This window comes from Alexandromys fortis, unplaced genomic scaffold, assembly GCF_014885135.2.
Source record: "Alexandromys fortis isolate MF-2015 unplaced genomic scaffold, M_Fortis_MF-2015_v1.1 scaffold_1, whole genome shotgun sequence".
NCBI lineage: Eukaryota > Metazoa > Chordata > Mammalia > Rodentia > Cricetidae > Alexandromys > Alexandromys fortis.
This window is the reverse complement of record NW_026067927.1, coordinates 41,587,053-41,598,947: the sequence shown is the minus strand read 5'-3', so window position 1 is coordinate 41,598,947 and position 11,895 is coordinate 41,587,053. Positions and strand designations below refer to the sequence as shown.

The 11,895-nt window shown below is 33.5% G+C and overlaps 1 protein-coding gene across 1 annotated transcript; it reads right to left on the bottom strand.

Moving 5' to 3' along the window:
* Positions 1 to 3,109: 3,109 nt before the first annotated feature.
* On the bottom strand, positions 3,110 to 4,057 carry LOC126502575 (olfactory receptor 14A16-like). The gene has a single exon (XM_050143711.1). The coding sequence runs from the start codon at positions 4,055 to 4,057 to the stop codon at positions 3,110 to 3,112; it is 948 nt and encodes a 315-aa protein (XP_049999668.1).
* Between the last annotated feature and the right edge of the window lie 7,838 nt (positions 4,058 to 11,895).

Below are 11,895 nucleotides of genomic sequence, written 5' to 3'. Positions count from 1 at the left end.
ACACACAGTGTGTATGCTGCCCTTTCCCTTTTTAAGGCTTAGCATACTCTCTTTCTAACATCTCGAGTTTAGTCTTTATATTTTGTATTTGTCAATTCTATTAGTTCTTATGAGGGCTATTGCAGTGACACTAGATCCTTTTAGATATGACAGAATAATCACATCTTATTTTCATGATTGTGTCTGACATATTCATAAAGTCCATAAAATAGGATATGTGTATCATGAGAGGCACTATTCATTCCATGAAAATATTTACTGGATATATTCTCAATAAACTGATGATTTTTGTTAAAATATAAGAAAAACTCAAATAATACAGAAACATTTTATAAAAATTAGGTATTTCCATTTTAGTTGATATGCTTAGTTTCTTAAGTATATTACTGTTAAAATATTTTTCTTTTACCTCTTTTTCATCTCTAATACACACCTTTTCATGAACTATTACAGAAATATCTCGTAAAAATACATAATTTATTTAAGCATCCTCTCTTAAGAAACACTTGAACTACAGTTAATTGAGATTTTGTTGTAGAAGTGAGACTTCCTAAAGCAGCAAGTTAGAAATGAATCTATGTATGTGTAAGGTGGGCATTTATATGCATGGGGGTATCTGAAATTTTGAAAAATTGTTTCTACCATTTTTCATTTTGCTTATATATTGCTATGAACCTCTAATTCACAAAGCTGTAGCAATATGCCACAGAGAAATAGTTCAATATACTAGTTAATATAAGGCTGTGCTCTCAGGAAGCTTGGGTTCTCATGAACTAATGTCTTATTATTGCTATTTTGCAGTAGCTTGACTTGTCAGATGTGGGTATTAAAAGTGATGATAACTGGGAATTTTTTACAGGTGAAAGTATTTTAGAGATTCTTGGCATATAGTAAGCACAGTCTCAGTGCTATTATTAAAAGTTAAGAATACACTATTTCTCCGATGCATTTGGATGAAATCTGCCATGTCTATGAATCAGTTGTAATTCTCAGAAAATTATAATTGATTTAGAAGTTCAATCTATTTAACTACAATTTAAATATATTAAATATAATTGGTCACAGGGTCTTTGAGAAATCATTATCTTTTCTATAAAATAGACCTCACCTAAATATGTGGCATCCCTCCTTCCCTTTCTAGCTGACTCTTGATTTCATCTTCAATTCTGTGGTAAATTATGTACTCAAAAAATTTCTACAGACCAATCATACAAGAAGTAAGAATGAAGAATATATAGTTTCCTTGGTGATGGTCTTCAGAGATTTATTCCCCAGGGTTCTGTTTTAACAAGAAGAGTTTACTCACTCAGGCAACTTGGAAAAGCAACAAAAGGAAGTTCTAGAGTAGGATTTGATAGCAAAACAAAACAAACTCAAGTCATGATACCTGTTTTTAAAAATAGGATTAGTCCTTTGTAGGCAGAGGCCACTTGTTTGTTTCCCAGCTACCCAAACTCAAATAACCACACAGAAATTGTATTAATTAAAACACTATTAAACTATTGAAAATAGTTGAACAAATGCTTTTGTAGTATGGTTGGGCATCTCTCCGGTATATTCCCAAGAGTGGTATTGCTGGATCCTGAGGTAGGTTGATTCCCAATTTTCTGAGAAACCGCCACACTGATTTCCAAAGTGGTTGCACAAGTTTGCATTCCCACCAGCAATGGATGAGTGTTCTCATTACTCCACATCCTCTCCATCAAAGGTTATCATTGGTGTTTTTTATTTTAGCCATTCTGACAGGTGTAAGATGGTACCTCAAAGTTGTTTTGATTTGCATTTCCCTGATAGCTAAGGAAGTTGAACATGTCCTTAAGTATCTTTTGGCCATTTGAAATTCTTGTGTTGAGAACTCTCTGTTCAGTTCAGTACACCATTTTTTAATTGGGTTATTTAGAATTTTAATGTCTAGTTTTTGAGTTCTTTATATATTTTGGAGAGCAGACCTTTGTCTGATGTGGGGTTGGTGAAGACCTTCTCCCATTCAGTAGGTTGCCTTTTTGTCTTAATGACTGTGTCCTTTGCTTTACAGAAGCTTCTCAGTTTCAGGAGGTCCCATTTATTCATTGTTGTTCATGTTGTCTGTGCTACTGGGGTTATATGTAGGAAGTGATCTCCTGTGCCCATGTATTGCAGGCTACTTCGTACTTTCTCTTCTATCAGGTTCAGTGTGGTCGTATTTATATTGAGGTCTTTAATCCATTTGGACTTGAATTTTGTGCATGGTGATAGATATGGATCTATTTTCATTCTTCTACATGTTGATATCCAGTTATGTCATCCTTGGTTTATGATCACTTGGGCTACTGAATATTGTTAACTATCTTATCTAAGATCAGATATTGTCATGAATATTTTTGTTAATCTAGTATATCCATAGAGAAGAAAGATCTGGGATATCTTATTGTCCATCTCAAAATTTTGAGACTTTAGAACTTTCATAGTATATTAAAGTAATTCAAATATTAATTCAATTCTTAAAAAGTCCATAAAGCTCCAAGTACACATGAAAATTTAGAAAATGAAAAGCTGGGATTTTCAAGCAAGTAAAAAAAGTGAAAAAAAGACAGTGGACTGTCCATAATCATACTGGTTAGTAATAGTGATAAAAGGATAGATAGATATTAAATACCTAATGTGGTATTAAAAGGACTACTACACAATTAAAGAAACCACAATTAAGTTAATCTTAAATAAAATTGTGGTTTACAATTAGAGAATAGCTCTTTGATGAACCTATCAACTACAAAACTGTAACTAAACTGAGAATATTGTCTTACCTTTCTATTTCATGTTTATGCTAATAAAATGCCATTAATTTCATTTTGTTGGAAGTTTAAAAGGAGAGAATGTACAGATGTGTTCTAATAGTTTGTCTTTTCTCGTGATGTGCTTATTTCTAAATATTGATATAGACATAATATTTGGAAAACTTCCACTGAGTTTATAATTTTAAAAGTACCTCTAATGTTCAGTTCCATGTATAAAATGTATTCTTTTTTGTAAAAGCAAGATAATGTAACACATATCAAATAACTTTAATACATATTTGAATTAACAGATCATTTTACACAGTTTGTATCAAATTAGCTAATATATTAAAGACTCAGAGTCTTGCAGTCATTTTCTCTCCTAAAATCTTGCATAGGGCCATTTTTACATCTGAATTTCTCAAACTATAAATCACAGGATTCAGGCTAGGAGGTAACAAAGAGTAGAACACTGACATAAAGAGGTTTAGGGACGATGGAGATTTTGTTGTTGAGCCTAAATATGCAACAAATCCAGAAGAGAGAAATAAGGTCACCACAGTAAGATGGGGTACACACGTGGAGAAAATTTTAAACCTTCCTTGTACAGAAGGAATTTTTAGGATGATAGTGAAAATGTGAACATAGGAAATAGTCATCAATGTAAAACATATGAAAGCAAAACAACAGCTAGTGATGATAAACACATATTCTAGAATTTGGTCTCTGAAACAAGCAAGTCTGAGAAGTGATGGAATATCACAGAAGAACTGATGCACTACATTTGGACCACAGAAATGGACAGAGAATGTTCCTGTGGCATGGAGGGAACCATAGAAACACCCACTGAGCCATGCTGCCACCACCATCTGAACACAGGCACCTCTATTCATGATGGCTTCATAGTGTAGAGGGAAGCAGATGGCAGCATAGCGGTCATAGGACATCACCAAAAGCAGGGCAAACTCTGTGCCTGCCAAAAATATCACACAGAAAACCTGTAAAACACACCCCAGGAAGGAAATAGAATGTGTGTTAGTCACAGAGTTCATGATGGCTTTGGGAACAGTGACAGAAATATAACAGATATCAATAAGGGACAAATTCTTCAGAAAGAAATACATAGGGGTCTGGAGATGCTGATCTATAGTGGTGAGGATGATAATGAGGAAGTTCCCCATTAGTGTTCCCACGTAAATCAAGAAGAAAAGTGTGACACATAGTGTCTGCAGCACTTGGCCATCTGGGTATCCTATGAGCAAGAATTCCATGTAATCTGTCACGTTGTTTAATGGCTCAGTCATTATGACTCTTGTCTGTGGAAATAAAGGGGAAATCATTATTGCTTCATTTACTTCTATCTCCCTCTTTTAATTTTATGAGGTTTTTATTTAAGTAATTGTTGGTTTGTTTTAGTTCATTCTCATTGATATTTTGTGATATTACAGGGTGAATGACATCTTGCAAACTGGAAAGTTATCAGTTATGTACAGTAATTTTTTTAAAAGGAATTAAGAACAGTTTACCTTATTTGATCAAATGATATCATGAACTTCACATTGTAAATAGAAATAATATAATCAGTCCATAGACAAAGATCACATTGATTTTGGCAAAATGTTTACAGTAGCAGGATTTTTAACATAAAAGTTCAATATTATCATATTTAACCATCTAATTTACTTCCCAGTAAAATGCTTTATAAGAAGAAAGGGTATGTGAAAAATGCAGCCATTTCTTTGTTTTTCTCTACTGTGTTATAGTACAGATAAGCAAGACAGCATAAGTTAGCCAAGGAAAAGATCATTTTTGCAAAAAAGGAAGGACAATACCAGGAGTGGAAAGGGAGGTTTCTGAGAGGATAATGAGGTGAGCATGACTAAAGAAGTACATATAATTGTTATCCCAACATGTGAGGTATGCTATCACAATTTTCAACAAATAATGCTTATTTTTTTAATTTGGCCAAAAGAAAAATCTACAAATTAAATAAATTTAAAAACTACATGATTAAAAATGAGAAGGTTTTCATATAAAAGCAGTAATATCCAGATAGATTGTATAAATAAATAAATCAGCCAGAAAATTGAGTTTGTTACTTGCAAGCACCCCATTAGTTATGGGACATAATGACAACAAAGCAACAGGGATGATGTATATAGTTACTCAAAAAAGAAAATTCTTGACCTAGTATCTATATACATCAAATATTACCTTAAAGTTAAGGTTACCTTAACATTTCTTTAAATGGACAAAAGTTAAGGATATCTATGAGGAGCTATGATAGTTAATTTTAATTTTCAACAGGATCTAGAATCACCCATGAGACAATCACCCATGAGCCTCTGTGGCATGCTTGTGAGAAATTTTCTACATTCGGCCAATTGAAATGGGAAGGCCCACCCTAAATGTGGTCAGCACCATTTGCTGACCATAGGTTCCAACTGTATAAAAAGAAAGCTAGTAGAATATCAATGTTCATTACCCTCTTTTTCCTGCATGCAGAAGCAATGTGAATAGTTGCTTTCTCAAGCTCCTGATATGATCACTTCCTTTCATGTTGGACTTTAACCTTGAACTATGAATCAAAAACATTTTCACCTTTAAGTTGATTTTGTCAGGGCATTTTATCATAGCAATGAGAAAACCAAATAATGCACAATGTTTCTCTAATATTAGAAATCACATTCCTCGAACATATTTAAAGATTGAAAGTGGAATATTAAGGGTTATACATAGAAATGAAGACAACAAGAATGCTACACTTTATGGTAAATATAAAGACCTTCAGATCTGCTATTTAATTTCTTTAAAACTTTTATTTTAAGGAAACTTGTTAAAACTATTCTGTATTAATATCTAAGAAAATTGAAATGTGCAATAATGATTTTAAAATGTCAATAAATACTACTAAAATGAAATATGTTTTATATTATGTAAAATGACATCTCATTGAATGTAGCATGTGATGTATTAGTCATATTACAAATCATGAAATCACCAGATAAAATTAAAGATGGTAAGAAAATTGTACAGTTAAAATGAAACATGAATATTTAATTTATATAAAAGAAAGATAAAGCAAGGGCTATTAAAGAACACATTGGGCAAAGAGAAAACAAAATAAAGAATTGTAGATATAAGTTCAAATATATAAATACTTACATCAAAAATAAATGGACTACATAGCATTCCATTGTTTATACAGTACATTTTAACCATCTTTTAATCCTTTGATAAAATTAGTTTGATAATACTTTAACTATTTTATATATAGTGATATAGTATACTTATGAATGTAGGTGTCTCTACATCATAGTGACTTAAGTTTCTTATGAATAAAAATACAAGCAAATGTATTAGAAGGCTTAAATATTAACAAACGTTATAAGCTATACATATAGGACACTACAAACATTTATTTCTTTTGATGTTTATGTAGATTGCTAATGACTATAGAAAAACTAATAAATCACAAAGAAAAACTAAAACTTAAACTATACAATCATATTTTAATTAAATTAGGAATCAGTATAACTACATGAAAATTATAAGATATTAGAAATTATGAATTTTGATTTAAGTAATTCAGAGATGACTGGCATTATCAAAGGCAGCCACAGATAATTTGAAATATAATATAATGGAAATAAACAGAGGGACTTTTGTCTTATCTCTTTAATAGAAAGCATTATCACATGTAATTTTATTGCTGTAGATTTTAATACTACAAAAGAAAAATGTCAAAATTCAATTATCCAAAATGAATTCCAAATGTGCATTTAAAAAGACTACATTAAATCATAAAAGACCACAAGAAAATTAGAAAGAATTAGTGCTGATTCTTGGAAATGAAAACAGCAACAGAAATAATGCATATTCACTATCTATACACTAATGAGTGAAAAATACAAATTAACAATGAGATTTTTAAAGTAACCTCATTCTAAATAAATATTCATTCAAATTAGTGAAAACATAATAATTTTTGTTCAATGAACAAGTTTCAATTAGATTATAATAGTCAAAATAAGAAATTCTAAATATTTATTAAATAAACTAAATGATTCTAATATTCAGAAAAAAGCAACAAGTAAATTCTAGGTTAGAAAACATTTATTTTTGACTCAGAAAATAAGGGATCTCATCTAAAAATTTTATGGTTATTAAACATTTGCATAAATGTTAGGACAAATAAAAACTATAAATTGGTTGGAAGAATAGAGCTAGTAGAAGTTTTCTATATCACCTTGAGACTGATGTGCCATGAGACTGCCTCAAGTATTATAGTAGAGACTCAGAGAACAGATGAATCTTGGGGACACTGGATTTTGGATTTGTAATAAACCAGACAGCCAACATGGAGCACTGTAGGTGTGGTAGGGAGAAAAAAATGTTCCTCTCAGTGAGTCTATAAGCAAAAGAGAGAAAATTTCAGTGACTTCCATGATTGCAGAATTCAGTGCTATCCACATACACAGAAAGCAAACAAGAAAACTGGGTTTTATTCAATGGGCAGGTACAGAAGATGCCATGACAGACAGCTGTCTTAAGAGGAGTCCTACTGCCTTAGCTCATTACTGTTAGTATAAGAAGCCCCACCCCTGCACTTTGAGATCTCTTACTCTCAATGGCCCCTCATTTTCAGCAGCTAAGGGTGCAACCACCTCAGAGCCAATGTAGGCCCTGAGAACAGACTGTAAATTGAACACAAGTTTAAGGACACAGGTCTGCTTGATTGAAAAAGTATTGATGGGTATGTGAGAGTTTTAGTATGGAAGTATATGCAAGAAATATTTACATAGGCAATGCAAGATCACTTTAATTAAAAATAAGAACTATCAGCATAACCATATAACCCTTATTTAATAAATAGTAAGATGTTACATCTTTCTGATTTTTGGCCCACTTCTCAAATTTTCCTGCTGCATGGAAAAGATGAATTAACAGCAGTTCCAAGCACTGCAGTGAAACCTCTATGAGTCCCAGTTCTCAAGGCTGGTGTACATATGACTTTTGCAATTTAAAACAAGGCAATTTATACCTCTTATTCAATGTTTGTATCAAGTTGGCATTTATCAAAGATATTGCCTGAGGCAGAAAAACATAATGAGATGGGAAGATAAAGTTTTTGACCATTGGTACTGAACAAGCAGCATGAACAGGAGACACGTAGCACGATGAATGGACTTGGCCAGAAAGTGGCTTTAATCAAGAGCTCTTCACAACCCTGAAATCTTCAAGAAGCTGCAGTGTATCTTTGTTGTCTTCTCATTTGCTTTGGGAAAATATTGTTTGTGGAATTTAATACTAGCATTTTGTTTTGTTTTTGAAAAGTCAAAAATAATCCTCTCAAAGGATCTGTCTTTTTAAAAAATGTTTCCTCCAGAGGTCTTTCTTTTAAAGATACAATACAATATAAATTACACACGAAATAAAAAAACCCTTAAAGGCATGGGCTACTGTAGCTCATAGTATAATACTTGACTAATATGTTCAAGAATCTAGGTTCAATTCTTAGTGCTGCCAAAAACAAATATAAATAAATGAACAAACAAACAAAAAACCAATAAACAAACAAACAATAAGGACTCAAGTGGTAATGAATGAAATAAAATTGGATGTAATTTAATTTTTAGTACCACAATTGATGTTTTCTATGTTTAGAAATGTTCTGTGCTTGTTTGAATTCAGTTTTCATTGTTAAATGAAGAGTTTGGGCTTTATTGTTGCTAACAAAAACCTTCTACCTCTAAGAAAGGGTTATTGTTTTATGCTCATAATAGTTGATACAACAGACTCTCCAGAGTTTGGATGATGCCCAGTCCCATTTAGACCCCAAAGTCATTCAGCTTAGTACTGGTATCATTGCCATAGCATACTTTTAAGAATAGTTTAAAATCTGAAAACTATTCACCTCCACTCAACGGACACTAGAAAAGGTGCCTCTGACTCTGTTATCTGCATTTGTTCTCAACTTCTTTTTCTATTCTGTGTGTAAGATGGGTAATGAGTTAATATTTTAAATATAATTTTTGTAGGTAAGTATGCTTGATGATTCTCAATTTAAAATATGATTAAATTTAGATCTGTGGTCATATTAAAATTTTGAATGACTACAATTGGGCTTTGAAACTTACTGGCTGAGCAATCATTCCTAGAGATAACTGAATCAGACATCATGATTAAAAGCAGATTTTGAACTCTGCCAATGCAGCTTCCAGATATAGCCTAACAATGTATGGGGGGGAGGGTAAGAAGGTGTCTTGAAAGATTCTAGCACAAGGAAATGATGGTTCTCTGGGCAAAACCACTAATCTGTTTTGATCTGAAATAATGATGTGAACACTTCAAAGGAAATTTAGATTTTGTGTAAATTTGCTCTCCTGCAATTGCATAAAGCCCCACGATTCAGACTCACCTGATACAGCTCAAAGAATAGGGTCTAAATTTTTTTAGAAGTGCTTCTACTGTTCAGTGTGTTGCAGAGGACTTCAGTGAATTTCATCTGAAGGTCTTGCCTTTTTAATGAAGTGGGAATGATATTCAACTGGTTAAACTTCACCCCCTGGGAAAATTAGAGACTAGGGTAGAAACGCAATTGTTGTAGGACCATGATTGCAGTTCTCTATGGAACCTTGTTCACCTAGGATGTTAGTGTTGTGTCGTCTGTGTTCCTCACGCCACACAATAATCTGGTGCTCTGACTTTTCCTATGCAGAACCTGATGTAGGGTGTCGCTTTTGAAGATCATCCTCTGCCTTTAAGTTTTGAGATAGGCTCTGCCACTGAACTTGAAGCTCATGGATTTGACTAGCCTGGCTGACTAATGAGTTTCATGGATCCACCTGTCTCTGGTCCCTCAGTGTTAGTTACAGGAACGTAACACCACCTCTGACTTTTTACATGGATTCTGGGTATCCAAGCTCAGGTCCTCATACTTACACAGCAGACACTTTACAAACTAGGCCATATCCCTAGTTCCTATGCATGATATATTTCACTATGAAAATAAAAATTTATATATCAAATAAATTTCCATAGTGAGACGTGATTTATAGAGTTTATTCAATGCCATACAGAAAATAGTTCGAGGCCATTTAATACAAAAAAAAGAGTTCTAAAATAAACATTTTGTCACATATTTCCCTTGCCATAAACAAAAGAATAAAAAGGAAATTAAAATTTTTACAAGGACAAAAGTAATTTCATCATTGACACCTTCACTACACATGTATACTGCACAGTGATAAGACTGTTTTGAAAATAATTTTCTTGAATAATGGCATATGTTTGTCAAGCCTCTAATAAACAAAGGTTCTGTTATGGTGTTTGTATGGGCTAATTTATCAGCCATATTGACTCCTTATAATAAAATTTTAAAATAAAAGCGCAGCTGCCCTCTTCATAGGTTTTGCCCTGGTCCACCTATTGTCTTCTGTCACAGTGTGATGTCCCAAGTGCTTTCATTCTCTATATTCCTCACAGCTAATTTGGACCCTCATGCTGCTTCTGAGTATATTTCTTCTCTGTACTTTGTATGCAATTTCTAAGTTGACTTTTTTCCCTTTAACTTTTAATTCATGATTTCTGTCTTCTCCTGGAATTTAACTATGGAAATGCATTCTTCCTTACAGTAAAACCAGCTGTATTCACATTTGGCATATATCCGAAGTCAGTCAAAGTGTATCGGTTTCTAACAGAGTTCCAATTCAATGAAGAACAAAAAGTCAGGGTTATAGATTCATGCTTCATTCTGCGTTTCAAGAGTAGTAGCTACAAGTTGCTTGTTTTATTGAACAACCAGTGAGAAATTTATAGCAGCAATATTTTAATCATAGTTCTTTTTTTATAAACATATCTTTAAAAATGCATTGATAGAATACATTGTCTATGTGTGGAGTGGTAGGTAAGAGCCATGGTGTGTGTGCAGGTCAGAGGACAATGCATATAAAATAATTTTTAAAAAATCAGCTGAAGACCGGGTGGTGTGGTGCACGCCTTTAATCCCATCACTCAGCAGGCAGAGGCAGGCAGATCTTTATGAGTTCAAGGCCAGCCTGGTCTACAAGAGCTAGTTCCAGGACAGACTCCAAAGCTATAGAAAACCTCTGTCTCAAAAAAACAAAAAAATATCAGCTGAAAACTGATTTTTACATACTATCAGTTGATGAGAATTAAAGCACTACTTAAGATGGATAGAATCAGTTTGAACAAATCCTGTCCTTGTCATAATTTATACAAAGATTTAATGTGTTTATGAAATATTTCAATATTTTTTATTTATACTTGTGCTCAGCCATGACATCCTGCTCCATTTCACACTCCAAACACCTGCTAGTCACTATCACAGGCCACTGATACACGATTAATAAAAACTCAGAGACAGATATTGGCATTCAACCTGAAGACCAGAAAAACAAAGCAACCAGTCACTGACTCTTACCTCTACCTCAGTCCAAAAATGATGATCCTGCCTTCAGGAAATCCCTAGACTGAGACTGAGAGCTGTCCCCTCCCATTTTATAATCTCTCTAGTTCTGGGATTGAGGGCCTGCACCACAACTGCCTGGTTTCTTTGACAAGAGAGTGTGGCTACTGGGATTAAAGGTGTGTGTCATTGCTTCCTGGTCTGTAAGGCTGACTAGTGTGGCTGTTTTACTTTTCTGATTTTCAGGCAAGTTTTATTAAAATACAAATGAAATGCCACTACAGGCTACAGTCCTTTTGTTCCTCAGGATCTAGGCTCAGTGATGGCACATGTCCTAGAGTCCCCCATACTCACTTCAGTGTGGATTACTGTGATTACTGTGAAGTGATTGTCTCTATCTCAAAACACAAGATGCCTGCATTGCAAGACTCTGAGCCAATGACAAAGTAGCCTGTCTTCTAACTAGATAAAAGACTCGAGAAGACAAATTTTGCATGCAAATGGATGGAAATAGAAAACACCATCCTGAGCGAGGTAACACAGACCCAAAAAGATGAACATGGGATGTACTCACTCATAATTGGTTTCTAGCCACAAATAAAGGTCACGGAGTGTATACCTGGTGAACCTAAAGAAGCTAAACAAGAAGGTGAACCCAAGAAAAAACATATAGTTATTATCCTCTTGGCTAAGGGAAGTAGACAAAATTGC